The following is an 18,298-nucleotide window of genomic DNA, read 5'->3' as shown; positions in this document are numbered from 1 at the left end:
GTCTGAAGCCCAAATGAGGCTTTCCAGACCTCTGGATCTGACCCACGGGACGCCCCCCCCCACAACTGGCCACACACCTCTTTTCCTAGTTCTGCTCTGCCCCTTCCTGGGTATTTCTGCTTGGTTGGATAACACCACAACTGGAAGAAGTGGGAGGCACAATGCAGAGACAGAAACCTCTGCACCCTAACAGTTGTTAATCTCAGAGCCAAGCAACACATTGACACTCATTTATCCCTTATCTGAGCCCGTGAGCCTGGGCACTCCAGAACATGCTCACGACTGAACATCAGAAATGAAAATGCAGCAGCGACAACAACAAACAGGGAATGAGAACAGAGGGAGGGGAGCCAGGGGAGAGGGCAGGGAAGAAAATAAGGGTCTGCACTGTTTTATTGCGATAATGTGAGAACCCTAAGGAAGGAAGGAAAACAGTGGGTGGAAGGGGGAAAGAGAAATGGAGGCGTTCCATTCTCCCCATGATTCACATTTTTTAAAAAAAATGGGATATGTGGGAATCAGCACAGCTACTAGCTCAAGGCTTCCCTCCCCGGCTGACATCTTGGTAAAAAAAACCCCTTGCCATGGAAATTAGCATTCAAAAATAATCCCCCGTTGTTGCCAATGAGACACTCCCCCCTCTCCTCTAACACAGCACCTGATACAGCGGTACCTCGGGTTACAGATGCTTCAGGTTACAGATGCTTCAGGTTACAGACTCCACTAACCCATAAATAGTACCTCAGGTTAAGAACTTTGCTTCAGAATGAGAACAGAAATTGTGTGGCGGCGGCGTGGTGGCAGCAGGAGGCCCCATTAGCTAAAGTGGTACCTCAGGTTAAGAACAGTTTCATTTTAAGAACGGACCTCCGGAATGAATTAAGTTCTTAACCTGAGGTACCACTGTACTTATTTTGAGCAGGGAAATCTTCAGTACAATTGCTAACTTGCAGTTAGGCTCTCTGCGTGATAACTCCCCAATCTTGAGGGGCTTTTTGTGCAGTCCATTTCAGGGCTCCAGGAACTGATGTAGGCAGGATCAGCTGCTTTTGGTTCCCTCTGCCCTATCCTGCTGATCCCCTTCATTCTGAAGAGGAGCCCCAACCCAGCATGCCTGAATATGTGGTGGGTTTCACAGAGCAATTTGCCTCTCCCTTCTTTTCATGCTAGGCTGCTGTCTCCGAGGCCTCTGGGCCTTAGGGCAGGATGTGGCCTGACCACAGCTTTTGATGCTAAGTCAGTTTCATTCAGGGCTGAGTGCAAAATGTTTTCCAGCCCCTTGGGAAAGGCTCGGAATGGCACGGTGGTTATGGAGGGACAAGAAACCTGCAGTTACACACACATACATCTTTATACAAGCCATATCTAAAGGGTTGAGCACCGTAGCCACATGAATGCTCCCCTGGAATGTCACCAGGATCCACTGGCAAGCTGGCAATAAAACCCTCCATCAACAGCTGACAAATCCGCTTTCAGCTGGGATTTTCTGAGAGGCATTAGTAGAGCTGACGGTTGGCAGCTTTCAGGGCTGTGCAGTTGTGCCTTCAGGGCAGGACTTTGGGGCAGACGTCCAGGGCTCCACTCAGTGGAATGAGCAGGGCAGTCCTTGAACAGCAGCCAAGACGGGCTTTCCACGTTTTGAAGTGAGCAAAGTTGTTCACATGACCACCCACACCATAAAGGCCAAAATGGTCTTGCAGGACACAGGAGGTGTGCTTGTGGGCTTCATGAAGAAGAAGAAGAAGAAGAGTTTGGATTTGATATCCCGCTTTATCACTACCCGAAAGAGTCTCAAAGTGACTAACATTCTCCTTTCCCTTCCTTCTCACAACAAACACTCTGTGAGGCGAGTGAGGCTGAGAGACTTCAGAGAAGTGTGACTGGCCCAAGGTCACCCAGCAGCTGCATGTGGAGGAGCGGAGACGCGAACCCGGTTCCCCAGATTACGAGACTACCGCTCTTAACCACCACACCACACCAATAAGCCTGTGAGGAGGAGGTTCCCCCACCTAAAAAAGCCTCTCCTCCCAATAAGATTATTTAAGTGCAGAGTCTAAAATTATCTAAGTGCCCTGCTGGGGCTTGGTGTGTGTGTCATATAGGAATGGGCATTCAGTTCACATTTAAAGATAATAATAATAATAATAATAATAATAATAATAATAATAATAATAATTTATACCCCACCCATCTGGCCAGGCTTCCCCAGCCACTCTGGGCAGCTTCCAACAGAATATTAAAAACATGATAAAACATCAAACATTAAAAACTTCCCTAAACAGGGCTGCCTTCAGATGTATTCTAAAAGTCAGAGAGTTGTTTATTTCCTTGACATCTGATGGGAGGGCGTTCCACAGGGCAGGCACCACCACTGAGAAGGCCCTCTGCCTGGTTCCCTGTGACCTTACTTCTCGCAGTGAGGGAACCACCAGAAGGCCCTCAGAGCTGGACCTCAGTGTCTTGGCTGAATGATGGGGGGTGGAGACGCTGCTTCAGCTATACTGGGCCGAGGCCAGTAACTTAATTCACAGGTAATGGAAGTAACTTAATTCACAGGTAATGGAAGTAATTTAATTCACAGGTAATGTGTACAGAAATGCACGGACCAGAACAAGCTAGCCATAGAAATGTATTCTATGTGGTGGGGGGTGGCAGATTGCTTTGCAAAAATGTGTATATGATGCGAAATTGCTGATGAATTTTCATGAAGGCTTAAAAATAAATCAATCACAAACTGATGTGGAAATGTTGAGAACTGAACTTCAGATTGGAACCAGCCAGAAACCAAAAACGACTGATTTGCTCATCCCAAATGCAGAAGAATTCATCGCAAGGGTAAGCAGGGCAACTGTGGAATGTAATAGACCGAGGAACAGAAAAGCTGAGCAATGTGCCAGTGGTTGGGCTGGAGTTGACAAAAACAAGCCCGTGCCAGGAATAGCGCTCGCCTTCTTAAAGAGTTCTTTGCTGAGATTTACCTTGTAATTTAACCAGGACGATGTATCCCCGAAATGAAGAGTCGCATGAACAAGTTGCTAATTAAATCAAAACCTCTGGATTGCTGGTTTCCTTTTCTGGCAGTTTCAGCTGCCCCCCCCCCCCCCCCCCCCCCGGAATGCTCTTTAAAAGATGAGCAGCACCATTCCACTTCATCCCAAATACCAAAGAGATCCTTGGCAGAGCTCCAGCATGGGCAATTTGCCTCTGTCAGGGATTTTGTGCTGGTTTAGCAAAAAAATAAATAAAGGAAGGGCACTTAAGCGAATAATGCAGGCAGATGGACACGGGTAACACCTGGAGAATTCTGGATGTTGTGACACTGCCAGAGCTGAAGAAGACCTCAGTTGGGTCATTTCTTGGGTGAGAGGCTGCTGGCAGGATGGAATGCCCCATAGAAACATGCCAGGGAAACGGTGACCAAAATGATGAAGGGTTGGAGCATCCTGAAAGGGTTAGGAAGGGGCTGTTGAGCCACGGGAGATGTCTATTTGGGGCTGCAACTGATGGCAAGTGGTGGAGGACAGAACCAGAAGCAAAAGTGGCAGAGTTTGCAGTGTTACAGGACTGTATAGCTCCCCCCTCCCTCTCTCCGTTTCTCTCTATCTTTCTCTCTCTACCACCCTATTGCTGAAATGAGACTGCATGAGACTGAGACTTAAGGCCACAGTGGATTGCCACTTCCCAGAGCCTAAAGCATTTGGGGCTATTTTTTTAAGTCTATATCAGAGATGGCTCATAGCATCCTTGAACCATAGAGGTGGAGAGGTCCAGTCCAACCTCCCTCAAGAAGCAGGCAGTCCAGTGCTAGAGCGTCCCCAGCCAATGGCTATCTGATCTCAGCTTGAAGTCCTCCAAGGAGGGAGAGACCACCAGCCCTCTTAGGAGGGATGGGCAAATCTGTCACTTTTTGCTTCTCTATGTCTCCCAGTCTTCCAATCTTTTCCCAGTCTTCAGTTTAGTTCTCTGCATTTCCCGATGCAATTGCACCACTATTTTGGGTGCGCATTTCTGTAATTTGGCATGCTTGTTTGCAACTTTGCCGAATATATGCATTTTGTGCAAAGATGTTTCCCTTTATGAAGTGCATTTTTGTGTTATTTTATTTGTTTGTTTGTTTGTTATTCAATATTCACTGCCCTATACCCAGAGGTCTCAGGACGGTTCACAAACAAGACCACAAGATATAAAATCAAACCAAAAACAATAACCCAATTAAAAAATAATAATCCCAAAAGAGCCACATTCTAAAAGCGTGTTGGGTGTTAATAAGATCAACCAAAGGCCTGGTTAAAAAGGAATGTTTTTGCCTGGTGCCTAAAGGTGTATATTGAAGGGGCCAGGCAAACTTCCCTGGAGAGAGCATTCCATAGACATGGAGCCATTTTCACCGACATGTGACTTTTTAGGCTCACAGTATTTTTAACGTATGCATTTTCATAGACATTACTTGATTGGAGGTCTGCACAGTAAAATTTGGAGAAGTGTGAATTTCAAAGGAGTCTTGTGTCCTCATTCTTGTACTGTTTAAGAAATGCTAATGTGTATTTAATGCTACACATCTACTGATGCTGATGTTGTTGAACCAATGTTGCTCATTTCTCCTTGGTGGACATGGCTTTAATTGCCTCCTTTTATTGCCTTTCTCCTAAGGCAACAGAGCGACGGCGTTTCTGCTCCTCCGCGGGTCTTCTCCCCACCTCATACCTATGGCTACATCTGTGGTCCGCTGGCCTCCGAGCTGCTAGAGAACAGTGCCATGGACGACGACGACGACCCCAACATGGAGGAGGAAGGTGGCTGCCGTTCCACAAAGTTCTTCCGCAGTTTCTGCTGGACCCCCTCGTCCAGCCTGAGTGAGGATGACGCCTCGCTGGGGGGCTCCCTGCTCAACGGGTGGGGATCTGTCTCGGAGGACAACGGCACCAGCACCCGCTGCAGCCTGGTCAGTTCCACCGACGGCTCCTTCCTTGTTGACGCCAGTTTTGCCCAAGCTCTGGCCGTGGCGGTGGACAGCTTCTGCTTTGGGCTGGCCCAGAGGGACATTGACAAGGCGTTGACAGGTAACAGCATCCTTTCCTGGTGGAAATGTTCACAGGGGAACAGTTAAGGCCAGAGGCTTGCAAGGGTGATGTGGGGCTGTGCTTCCCTCCCTAAGCCTGGCAGAAACTTCCCAGACTTTGGGAAGGAGGCACCAGGCTTAATATTTTAATACTCTAATTTACCGGGAACATTTAATAGACTAGCCTAGTCCCCCTTGTCCACTGACCACACACCTCCGCTTCCCTTCCTTGTAGCAAATAACTGGTGCCCTTCTGCTTATTTATTTATTTGCTTGTTATTTTCAGGCCTTTCCATAAAAGGTGCCCAATGCGTCCAGCACCAGCCGAGTCCATCAACAAAATAAAAATAAAAATGAATTCACAAGCGGATAAGCAATATAGGAACCAAATCAGAGGAGAGCAGATTTTAACAAAATGGCAGCTTGTTAAAAAATATAATTAAGGCAGATGGGAAGAGAAAATTTTATTGAAGAGTGGTCCATTTTTATTGCATTTTGGAGTAATAAGTAAGATAGGAATTACTGGGATCACTGTAAAACAGAAAGTGAGGTAATGACAAGATAGAAATAGGTGTGAATGTCTCTCAAATCTATCTATCATCTATCTATCTATCATCTATCTATCATCTATCTATCTAATCTATCATCTATCTATCTATATCTATCATCTATCTATCTAATCTATCATCTATCTATCTATATCTATCATCTATATATATCTATCTGTCTATCTCCCCACATGTGTGCACAGTCACACACACACAGAGGGAGAAACTATTTTTAACACTTGGTAACATTTTAGACAAGTTAGCTCTGGATCCTGGTAGGGTGCAGTTAATCACTAAAAACATATATTTAGTCCAAGGACTAAGAAAACAAATTAATTTTTTATAGCAAAATGTTTTGGCTTCCTTCTTCTCCAGCTGCTCTGATGTGAATATAAAGCTAAAGCAAAATATGAGGGCTAGAGGCCATAAAATATTTGGTGGATAGCATCCGTCTTATGGAGTATAATTATGTATTAGTTCTACTGATTATATGTATTCAGTTTTATTTGATTCTTTGTTTATCTGTACATAAAGAGAATTGTGTGGTTTTGGTGGAGGGGGGGGGGAACACACAGCAAAGGCTGCCATCCTACACCTACCTTCCTGCAAGTAAATCTCACTGAACTCAGTGGGGCTTACTTCTGAGTAGATATGCAAAGGCTTGTGCTGTAGTATAGCGTTACAGATTGAAACACAGAGCAATATGGATCTGCGGAGGAGAACAAATGCTTGTTGTTGCTGCTGCTGTTTTTAAAAGGATATTAATTGTGCCTCATTATGGGGGAAAGTTCCTGTCAATGTAGCAGTTTGAAAGCACGTTAAAGTGCAAGTAGATAAATAGGTACCGCTCTGGCAGGAAGGTAAACGGCGTTTCCGTGCACTGCTCTGGTTTGCCAGAAGCGGCTTAGTCATGATGCTGGCCACACGATCCAGAAGCTGTACACCGGCTCCCTCGGCCAATAAAGCGAGATGAGTGCCGCAACCCCAGAGTCGGTCACGACTAATGGTCAGGGGTCCCTTTACCTTTACCCAACCTAGGGAGCCTCCTCCCCCTGGCTCTGCCCAGCCAGCTGACAGCCGACTCTACAAGTGTGTGTGAGCAGATCCTTGCCCTCCTTTGAGACGCCCTCTGGGACAGTGGAGTTCAGTTGCACGCAGGGTGTGATCCAGCCTCTCCGGTGCAGCCGACAGCCCCATTGATTTATTTGGTATCTCCTGCTCAGGTTGTGGGTCCTTCCATTCAATCTCTGTTCCTCATAATAAGGCAGACAGCCAGGGAAGTGCGGTTTGATTTATCGCGGCAGTAATTCTCCCTTGCCGTTAGAACGAGGCTTTTGTTTCAAGTTCTTCTCCCCGTATTGCAAACTTTGAGGGCCGTAAATGACAAGATTGATGGACCAAGCGAAAAAGAGGGGAGGCCAGGGAAGGCAAGCAACAGGGGCATTGTTAGGGGGTTGACCCGGGGGGGGGGGGGCAAACCCGAAGTCTTTTCTGCCAAGTCTCAGTTCGCCTGCCCTTTCTCCCTCAACCCACATTTTTAAAAGGTTTTTTAAAAAATATATGTGATTAAAATGTAAAAACAAAAAATGCCCCTGTGGAAACACTAAATTAGCTCTCCCAGCGCTTTTGCACTGTGTTGACTACTGCCTTGCCTCTCCCCCTTTCCTCCCGGATAAGCAGCGGTCACTCAGCTTTTGGGAGGTCAGGTGAGCATTGCTGTCCACTGCTGGGAGTTCCTCTGGCTAATGAGTGGTAGCCGGGTCCTTGTAAGTACATGCAGTAGACGGGCAAAGAAGGAAAAAAATAAGTGTGTGTTTGCATGTGCATGTCTGTGCGTGAATGTTGGACATTGAACTTGTTTTCATTGTAAAATGCACATGCACAGCAAGTTGTAGCAATAGATTATGGGCCCCATCTGCCTAAAAGGTGTTATGTACTGAAGTTCTCACCCTGGGCCAGCAGGGGGATACTGTAGATAGTTATGCAAATGAAGGACGAAAGTGATGTTCAGTGATTGGATAGTTTTAGAAAGTTGCTACAGTAATGTGGTACTGGAGCTCTATATAAGCAGGCTGACTGAGCCCTTCAGTTCTGTTCTGTTCTGGCTTCTGAATAAACAAGAGCTGTTTGAAGAATCGCTGTGTCGTCTGATATGTTCACCCACAACTTAACAAAAGGCACTCAGATAATCCTATCAGTGGCCCATAGCTCAGAGTAAGGCCTTTGAGCAAGAGGCAGTTTGTTTTCACCCCTGCAAAATTCAGCCAAAATTTGCACCAGTGCATATAAATCAGCATTTGCATGTTTTATGCAGATTTCATAGAATCATAGAATCATAGAGTTGGAAGAGACCACAAGGGCCATCGAGTCCAACCCCCTGCCAAGCAGGAAACACCATCAGAGCACTCCTGACATATGGTTGTCAAACCTCTGCTTAAAGACCTCCAAAGAAGGAGACTCCACCACACTCCTTGGCAGCAAATTCCACTGTCGAACAGCTCTTACTGTCAGGAAGTGTACCTGTGTCTTTGTAATGCCCCTGAACAGCTTCATTTTCTGAGAGGGAAAGAAAGTTCTCTCTTTCTTTACAGCAGGTCTAATTCTGTAAACTTCTATCACACCCTTTGCTGGAATCCTATACTTGTTTACTTGGGAATAATTTCCATATGACTCAATTAGAATCGACTTCTTAGTAGATATGCATAGGATTCCATTGCTTGTCATCTTTTTTCTTTTCTTTTTTATCTTAGGAACCACCCAAAAGCCTGTTTGTTTTATCACTCATTTGTTTATACAAATTATATACAGCTTAATTTAAAAAAGAAATCTGTAAGTGATTCTCATGCGCCAGACCATGGATCATTTTAATTTCCCTTGTCCTGCTTAGACCTGCATTCATCATAACACACATACCCTACAAGGAAAAAAAAAGCAAACTTCTAAACTGGAACATATTCAGCAATCTTGCACAGGTTGCACACCCTTGAACGCTCCTAAACCCCCTTGTCAAAGGCACAGTCAGGGGGAATAAAATGATTTATGGGCCCACCATTTCATCACATATTTGTAGGTGCAAAAGAGGGGATTGGAAATTGCATTAGGGATTCCAAGAGAATGCGGAGAGTTATTCCCAATTTTATTAATGCAAAACCCTGAAATGTGGTGGTGTTGCTTTTGCCAGTAGCATTAACACACACACACACTTTTCTGTAACAGCTCTGGTGTTTTCCCTTCCCTGCACTCCCAGCAAACTGCTGTGGACTTGTCTGAGCAATACTAAGGAACGGGGCAACTGAATCTGGTTGCAATGATGTCATTATTTTTGCAGTTCAACGGGATCCCCTGGAGGTGGTTCTGGACATAGGGCAGGAATAGAGCGTCTGCTTTGCATGTAGGCGGTCCCAGATTCAACAACAACAACAACAACAACAACAACAACAACAATTTATTATTTATACCCCGCCCATCTGGCTGAGTTTCCCCAGCCACTCTGGGTGGCTTCCAACCAAGTGTTAAAAACAATACAGCATTAAATATTAAAAACTTCCCTAAACAGGGCTGCCTTCAGATGTCTTTTAAAGATAAGATAGCTGCTTATTTCCTTCACATCTGAAGGGAGGGCGTTCCACAGGGCGGGCGCCACTACCGAGAAGGCTCTCTGGCATTTCACTGGCATTTCCAGCTACGACTGGGTGAGAGTCCCGTCTGACATCCTGGACAGACACTGTAAGCGCTGCAATGAATCAGAAGGTGGCGGACTCTCCTTCATTGAAGGTTTCCAAAGGCCATCTGCCAGGGATTCTATAGCAAAGGGGTTGTCCTTAGTTGACCCCTGGAGGTCCCTTCCTGCTCTGTGACTGTGGTTGGTCTTTAGATGAAATACCTGCTTCCCTTGAGTGGGTGGTGACCTGCCTGCTCTTCTCCCTTGCAGATATTTTGCCTTCAGCACCTCCTCTCAATGGACTCCTGCAACCACACGTTTCCTTGGAGAGCTCAGAGGAAGCTGAGCAGAAGCCTCCCGGATCGCAGCTCCTTCCTGCGTGGGAGTGGAGCACAGATTGGGTGGATGAGGTGGAAGCCAAGTATCCGCAGCAGGCTGAGAACTGGAATGCCATCCCGGAGTTGGGAAGGGGAAAGGCAGCGGGAGTAGCAGGAGAAACCCAGCCACTCACTTCTGCCTTGCAGAGCATAAAGGGCAAGTGTTTTTTGTCTTTTATTTATTTATTTGGGAAAGTAGCCTTGGAGGCTTCAATCTTAAACAGAAGAGCAAATGAGAGTAGAGACAAACTCTTCCCCTTCCTTCTCTTTTTTTTAATATACATTTTTATTGAATTTTTAACGTATCAGTTCCAACAGTCATACAACATAACTTCTCATCTTATACAATGTTTTTAGACTTCCGTCAACACCTCTGATGATTTTCTGTTCTTTATCACTTACTCTGCATTTCTTAATTTCTATATTACATTTAATTATCCTTAACTAATAGTTCTCTTCATAGTCTTTCTTGCAATATTTCAAATAATCCACCTTACAAAACTTCTTGCAGTCCTACTAGCGTAATCTGTTCATCACAATTACTTTTCAAATAGTTCATATATTTACTCCAGTCTTCTAAGAATCTCTGATCCTGCAGGTTTCGATCCTTCCTGTTAATTTATCTAATTCTTCATAGTCCATCAACTTCATCCATTCTTCTTTCGTTGGTTGTTCTTTTTGCTTACATTTTTGTGCCAATAATATTCTTGCTGCTGTCATTGCATATAAAAACAACTTACAATCCTGTCTATTAATATCATCTCCTACAATGCCAAGTAAAAATGCTTCTGGTTTCAACATCTTTTTCATCTCATTATATATCATTTCCCAGAAGTTTTTCACTTTTTTACATTCCCACCACATATGATAAAAAGTGTTTTTTTGTCATGTTCTTAATACCTGCATGTGGAGCAGATGTGGGGTCCAGGGGCAAAAGAGGACTGGGTTCTTTGCACCTTTAACAGTTGCATTGAAGAATATATTTCATTAGATGCTGCTTGCATGACAAGCTGCACCACCCAAGGTGACCCTCTCGTACGCAGCTACCAAAGCAGGGGGGAACACCTCTGTCCTCCTGCAAGGGATGTTTTCCAGAACCCATGCTTAGCGGCAGCTTACAGCTGATATTACAGGTGACTAGAGGTGTGGGAAAGGTAGAAATGCAGCTGGATCGAATAAATTGCAGCAACACCTGCAGCCAAGCTGGTGCCCAACGTAATGTTCTGCTTTCCTTTCGACCACATCAGTGAGGCTGAGAGGGGGGTCTCATCATCTGGGCAGCTCAGGACCTCCATACTCTCTGTGCATGCTTGCTCCCCAGGGAGGTCACTTTGGTGTTGCTAATGCAGTGGTTTGGCTTCATTCCCTCCATTGTCTTTCGAGACAGACAGATGCCAATGACAACAATGAATTGGGGGGGTGATCCCTGCACTGTGGTCTAAACCACTGAGCCTCTTGGGCTTGCCGATCAGAAGATTGGCGGTTCGAATCCCCGCAACGCGGTGAGCTCCCGTTGCTCAGTCCCAGCTCCTGCCAACCTAGCAGTTCGAAAGCACACCAGTGCAAGTATATAAACAGATACCACTCTGGCGGGAAGGTAAACAATGTTTCCATACACTGCTCTGGCTTTGCCAGAAGCGCCTTAGTCATGCTGGCCACATGACCCGGAAAAACTGTCTGCGGAAGCAGACAAACGCCGGCTCCCTCGGCCTGTAAAGCGAGATGAGCGCTGCAACCCCAGTGCCATCTGCGACTGGACTTAACTGTCAGGGGTCCTTTAGCTCTACCCTGCAAAAAGCCAGTTTGAAATCCTATGCACCAGCTGATGCGTGGGGAGATTAATCCTCCTTGGTCACTATTTTCCCCCCACCCACACAGGCCAATTTTAACAGGTGAGTGGATCAACCCACCAGTCAATCACCTGACATCATTATGACATCGGATGAGGGACAGGTGGGTTGTCCTCCACACCTGTCAACATTGGCCTTTGGGATGGCAGGAGATAAAGATCTGGCCAACTGGGCCAAAATTGCTCCCCACCCCTGTACTAAAGCTACAGGTGTCCTTTCCCCTTTTGCATCTGGTTAGCCTGGGAGCAGGCCCAGCATCCAGATGTGGCATTGTTGGGCAGCTGCAGGGTCCTGGTAACCTACTCCCATTATCCCTGACCACTGGCTGTGCTGGTTGGAGCTGATGGGATTTGGAGACTGACAACATCTGGAGGGCAAAACCTGGAGGGCCCCCACCCATGTCTCCACCCCTGTCCTAGAGCGATCTTACATTGAGAGCATGGTGGGAAATGTAAATGGTGGCTGCCCCCCCCCAGCACTGATTCAGAGCACTGCTGCTGCCACAGTTCATAAATTTTCTTTGTTCTGCTTGGTTGTGCCAGAGGCTTGACTTCCGACTGGGAATTGTTCATTTAAGGCGATCCCAATCCGTCAAGTCAAGCTGACAGGGTGGGGAGGTGGACTTTGCCCTCTGGACCCTCAATAATGTTGTTTGCACCCTAAAAGTCCTGACCTTCTGGAACTGAGCTGATGGAAGTCAGGCGGCAAGAAATTCAAGCTAAATAGTGAGGGCATTGTCATGTGGTTTGCTGGGGACAATAAACGGCAGGGGGAAAGAATGGTTCTCCTGATTTGCAGTGGCCTTGTCTGTACATTGCAAACAGGACATATGCAACTCTCTTGCCCAGGGTTGGCCAGCCTTTTGACACGAGAGATTCCTTTGCACTTACGAGTTGGGTAGATTAAACAGCTAGTATAGGAGGGAGCGTTTCAACCCCTGGCAGCGCCATGACTTGGTAAATCGCCACACCTGCCAAAATGCCCTTGGCCTCCTCATCTACTCAAGATACACAGGCTTTGTTAATTGCAAGAGGTCCCCCTGCCTGACCCAGATCTGAGGTGCTGCTCTGTGGGCCAACATGAGAGCATCACACATGGTGATTTGGGCCATTGCAACTCCTGTACTTCAGCAAATTTGCTGCTTGTTTTGCAGATTTTGCTGAAAGCCACCTGCTTTCGAAGGAATAGGGTGACACCCCCACCCCATTCAACTGCCTATGTGGCTTCTCTCTTTTTGGGTGGGTGTGTCTTATAAATTGCCAGAGGTGCGGTGAATTGGGGCCAGTGTCTGCAGCCCACGACTGCTCCATGGTGGGGGCAGGGGGGCACAGAGAAGACCTATTGATTTCCAATGCTCTGACTGACTGATGGCCTCCCACACCTTTGCGCCTCAGCAAGCAAGGAAGAGAGATTCAATTAGTGATGTAAGTATCCCGTGCACCTTGCCCCCCCCTGCCATATCCACTTTGGATCAGAGCCTCACACGGGAGAAAGCCTCACTCCCCAAGATAGCTCTGAGCGATGCCTCTTGTGGATCACAGCAAAGGCATTCGGGGGTCGGAAGGCAGGTGCAAAAAAGAGCAGGCCAGGGCTGCTCCTGCGTCTTCAAGAGTTGTGTTGTAGAGGGAAGGCGGATGAGGCTCATAGCTCAGTCCTGCAGCACCTGCTTTGCATGGCGAAGGTCCCAAATTTAATCCCTGGCATCTCCAGGTAGGGCTGGGAGAGAGGCCTGCCTGAAACCAGCCAGGATAGACAACATTGAGCAAGAGAGGCCAATTTGTCTTCCTCAGTCTAAGGCAGCTTCCTATATCATCATCATCATCTTTATTTACGGCTATTAGCCCATAAAATATGTACAAACATAAAAGCACAGAAGCATAAAAAACCAATACATCTAACAACAGAAGGGGAACACCACGATGCAAGGGTGGGTCATTGAGGAGTGACAAATAACAGCTTGGGGCCCGGAAAGATCCAAGGGACGGTTCACAGAAAAAGGAGAACTGGAGACGAGATCCGTCATGCACTCGAGCTTCCTATATCCCTATGAAAGGAATCTGCTGTACCTTTAATTAGCATGGTCCATTGGAAACTCCTCCTGCACCTTTAATAATGGAGCCAAATAGGGGAGTTGAGCAGGTGACAAGCTACATCTGCAGAAACTCCCTCTTCTGCGTAACTGGCAGAAGTCCTGTCCTGGTTTTTGTTTGTTTGTTTCCAGCAGGCCATTGTATTCAGAGTTCACTGAGCCTCTCTGTCGTCCTTGAAGGAGAATAGTTGGATCATCAATAGAGAGCACTTGTCATCTTACAAACTAAGTCACAGACCGTGATCTATGTACTCTGGCCACTAAGGCTCGGGGCATCCTCTTTCCAGGCCCCTGTGGGGCAGTGTGAGGGGGCAGGGAGGGGGGTCAACTCAGAGACCAGGGTGGCAGCAGCAGCTGCCCAGAGGACTCCCAAGGAGAGGAGATGAGGCTGAGGGAACACTCCACAAGGGGGTGTTCGAAAAAGGGTGAGAGGCTGCCAACTCTGCAGGCAAGGGGTGACATAACTGGGCTCCTGAGCCCTGCAGGGGTGCCGCAGAAAGAATGCAGTTGGTCATGGGAGCTGTGGGCTCAAAAAGGTTGAAAACCTCTGGACAATGCAGTATTAGCACCCATGGGCCCTGGCAAGCACATACTTAAACAGATGCTGACACATGTTTGTAGCTGCCCTCATTAACTGCCACTCTCTGGGCTGTCCTTAGCCCACTCCCTGCAAGCCTTCAGGCCCTGCAGTTCAGTCCTGAGTTCCATACCCAGCTGCACCACTGCTAAGAGGACCAGATGAAACAGAAGAGGCGGAGCTAGCTGCTCCAACACCCAGACCGGCGCAAATGCTGAGCACCGGGGGGGGGGGGGGGCTAGCCGCCCGCAGCGAGTGGCAAGCATCCCAGGGGGGTGCTGCCCACAGCGAGCGATGAGCATCCCAGGGGGCGGCACAGCGATGTCACTGCCCCCACCACACACCCCTTGCTCTGCCACTGCAATTAGGACTGGAACAGATCCCTCTGTGGAGTGCCCTGCCAGTCAGTGTAGACAATATGGTGAACCAATTCTGCCTAAGTCAGTTTCCTAAACTAATAGGTCTCTTAACTGAGATTCTTGAGAAATTCGTTGGGGTTCACAGAAGGCGGAGGAGGAATGAAACAGAGATTTCTCAGTAGAAGTTGTTTGAATAAAGAGCTGTTTCCGTGGAGTTAGCCCTTGAGTTGTCAACTTTTTCTGTTTTGCTGTTCCTGCTCCTATGCTTTTGACTGCAGTTTAGATTTTAGAAAAAAACTTCTTAAGTTGTTGTTAAAGGCAGAGGTGCAAGGCCCATAAAAACAGGCAGTTCTGACCTTGCTTATTATACCAGTCAAAAGGCAGCAAGCTCTTTATTTGGACGTCTGCTTGTTGCACCGTTTGGATATTATTATTAATTTGCTTCTTTTCAGGGATGTGGGGGGAAAGAGATGGTTCTTCTAGGATATGCTGAGCAAAAGCCCTGCTGCAGGAAAAGTGCCTTTGTTTGCACCAGAGGGAGGCCTGCCAGGCACACACTTTTGACCGGCTCCAGTATGTGCACACAGGATTTTTCCCTTGGTTGTCAAAGCAACAGCTTCTGGCTTTGCCCAAATCTTCTGTGCCCCTGCCCTGGTGCGTCAGTATTGCCTGGAACAATATCCTTTTTTGTGTTTGAGCTACAGCCCCTCCCTGCCCCTTCCCCAAAGGACAGTAATAGCAACAGACTGTTTCTTTTCAGGTGCCTGCATGTCTGACTCAAGCAGCTATCCAGACAGAGAAGCTGGGGCCATCAAGGCTCCTCTGACAGCTACCCAGGACTCTGGGTCAGGATCCTTTGCCATTCCCAAGAGAGGAGAGGAACCAGTTGTGGAAAAGCTCGCCACGCCAAACAAAGGGGGGCGCTGAGAAACCTGGAGAGCACATCTGAGTGTGGGGACAAAGGTACATGGAACAGATCAGGACAGGCTCCTCTTGCACTTCCTTGGAAAGGGCTCTGTCAGGATCAGAGAGGGATGGGGGAGACGTTCGATTCAGTTTGCATTGAGAGGAGGATCGATCAAATTCACACTTTTCAAAATGATACACAGACCATAACACAGACATCCTTTGAAATCCGCCCTTGTCCAGATTTTGCAATGTACTTCTCCAATCAAGGTTTACAAAATATGGCTAGATTATGGGAGAGGGTGCAAGAAAAGGAATACATTAGCAAAAATAACATACCCCCAAAAGAATTATATTAGGGGAAGTTGCCTGCAAAAAATATGTACGTTAGTTAAAACTGCATTTCAAAAAGTGTTTGTTAGGAGAAATTCGCATGCCGGTGAATTTTCACGAGGAATTGCAAATCGCTGGAGAAATGTGGAAAACAGAATTTAAGACTGGAAAAAATGAGGAACCGAGGGAACCAAAATTGACGGCTCCTTCATTCCCTAACCCTAATCAGCATCTCTTCTTGGCCAGTAGACTTTCACCAATCTTGGCCTTTGTCAACAAACCCAAGCGTATATTTGTAATCCTTCCTGGGAAGGAGAATTTCCATGGAAGTTCCTTGGGAGTCCTTGAGCCAGTTCTGCCTGCATGTCGTGGACCTTTGCAAAATTTCAGAAAGTCTCTTCTCATTCCAGCATCCCTCAGGGGGAGACAAACCCCTGTCTGAAACCCTGGACTAACAAGAGCACTGAATTTGAGGGATCAATGGCCTGATTCTGTGTAACCTCCTCTTCCCACCTCAACCATAGCATTGTTCGTAATATATGTGGAAGAATATCATGTTTGCAATTTTTTAGCTTTGAGACTAGTTTGGACTATTGAGCATCATGCATCCCTGTGCAAACTTAAGTGGGAGTAAGCTTCAAGGAACACAGCTAGACTTCCTTCTGAGTAAAAATGCTTAGGATTGGGATGTCAGTGAGTCAGGCCTGGGATTCACCTTCTCTCATTTTAACCTTGGTGTTCCAGTGTATGTTTTGGGGGGGATAGGGGAAAAGATTTCAGTTTACACTTTTTGAACTGGTTCTTCTATAGCCTGCCATGATGATCTGCAGTCCTGAGCAGATGATCTAGTGGTGCAATTGCGTAATTTTAGACTGTGTTCTTAACACCCCTCCCCTCTTTAGACAGCAATATATATTACTTTACTTCAAAATGTGGTAAGCCAGCATTTAGGATGGATGCATTTAGGAGCCTTCCTGCTCCTGCAGCTGAATGGATCCCTGGACATCTGCCCCAAAATCCTACCCGGATGGCACCACTGAGCTGAACGTATTTAGCTTTGCAACAGGAAAACCTTCACCTGCTGATTCTTGCATATTAAATGGACTATAAAGGGAGAGGAGCAAAGCCAGACCAGTGTTTTCTTCTTCTCCTTCTTCTCCTGGCCATATTGGCAACTCTTCAGAAGTCTGATCATCGCAGGAGCCTCTGAGGTGGAGATCAGTGTCAGGATAATGAAGAAAAACCCTCTGGGCCTTTTCTTCATTGGCTTCTCTCCCAGGATCCATCAGCCTCTGCTACCATCTGGGTTGCTGACTTGCAAGGACATTTCTACTGGGCAGGGGGGCACTTCTTCTTATCTCCTACTTAACTATTGATTGCCAACGCTGTGGATTTTTAAAGTTTGGACTGAGGTCCCCACCACCCTTGTTCCCATGCAGCCTGCAGTGGTTTCTTAGAGAAAGAAAGAAAGAAAGAAAGAAAGAATCTTCAAAGTGGAGAAAATAGCAACTTGGTAATCATTTTCAACTTGGACAGCCCTTTGTTGCTTTCTCTGTTTTTTACCTTCTTGCAGGAGAACTGTTTACATCGCTGCAAACATTTTCTTCCTTTCAAATGTCTACTAATTGTGCCTGATGTGGCGCAGCTACTAACTTTTTCATGTGTGTGTGTGTGTGTGTGGCCTTACTGTGTAAATAAATTGAAACATTTCCAAAAGGTGCAATCCATTTCATAGCATCACAGTGTTTCAAAGAGGCCATAGGTACGTGCCAGTTGTTTCCTTCTGTACATCCTTTACCTAAGAGGTATTTACAACTGGCCAGGTTGGGGGTGAGGGAAAGCAGGGGAGAAGCTGGTTCAGGGCAAGTCATCCCCAGAGGATGTGGGTGTCCATTTCCCAGACCATCCAACTGATAGGATTTGGCAAGGAGTGTACCTTAAGACATGGTAGCTGCTCAAAGAGACCCGAAAGCTCCATACAGGGGCTGGAAACCTCAGGTACAGAGCCAAATGCAGCTCTCTGTCTGGTCCTTAGACTTCTCCCCAGGCCATACCTCTCCCCAGTCCTACTGCTGGACTATAAAGTGTCCTTCAACTCTGCCTCTTGCATGCATATTTGTGTGTGTGTGTGTGTGTGTGTTTGTGTGTGTGTGTGTGGACACACAGAAAGAGAGAGACCAAATCTGTCACCTAGTATGTCACTAAATGGATATACACTTTTATTTTATTTTATTTTATTTATTTACCGCCCTTCATCATAAGATCTCAGGGTGGTTCACAGAATAAAATACAGGATAAAAAACATGAAAATAAATAAAACAAATCAGCAAAACAATTAACCCTCGCTTCACACATTTAACACATTTAACACATCTAAAAGGCTGTATAATATTAGTCAGTCAAAGGCCTGGTGGAAGAGGAACATTCAAAACCTGAAGATGATTGGGAAACTTCAGCTAGTGCACAATTCAGCAGCCAGGTTGCTCATCAGGGCACGACTGTTTGAGCATATTAAAACGATCCTGGTCTGATTGCACTG

At 46.6% G+C, this 18,298-nt stretch overlaps 1 protein-coding gene across 2 annotated transcripts in view; it reads left to right on the top strand.

Moving 5' to 3' along the window:
* The window catches only part of ROBO4 (roundabout guidance receptor 4), a 99,554-nt gene extending 82,079 nt beyond the window's left edge, over positions 1-17,475 (top strand). Inside the window, exons 18-20 of one of the 2 annotated variants that reach the window (XM_079954936.1) lie at positions 4,651-5,060; positions 9,539-9,802; positions 15,281-17,475. In XM_079954936.1, coding sequence (XP_079811062.1) covers positions 4,651-5,060; positions 9,539-9,802; positions 15,281-15,447 — 841 coding nt within the window. In that variant the 3' untranslated portion in view covers positions 15,448-17,475. The remainder of the gene's footprint in view (positions 1-4,650; positions 5,061-9,538; positions 9,803-15,280) is intronic. The other variant, XM_079954937.1, reaches the window with a different exon arrangement.
* Positions 17,476-18,298: the final 823 nt, after the last annotated feature.

The sequence above is a fragment of the Podarcis cretensis genome, assembly GCF_951804945.1.
Source record: "Podarcis cretensis genome assembly, chromosome: 15".
In the NCBI taxonomy this organism is placed as follows: Eukaryota; Metazoa; Chordata; class Lepidosauria; order Squamata; family Lacertidae; genus Podarcis; species Podarcis cretensis.
This window is presented reverse-complemented; position numbering and strand designations above follow the sequence as displayed.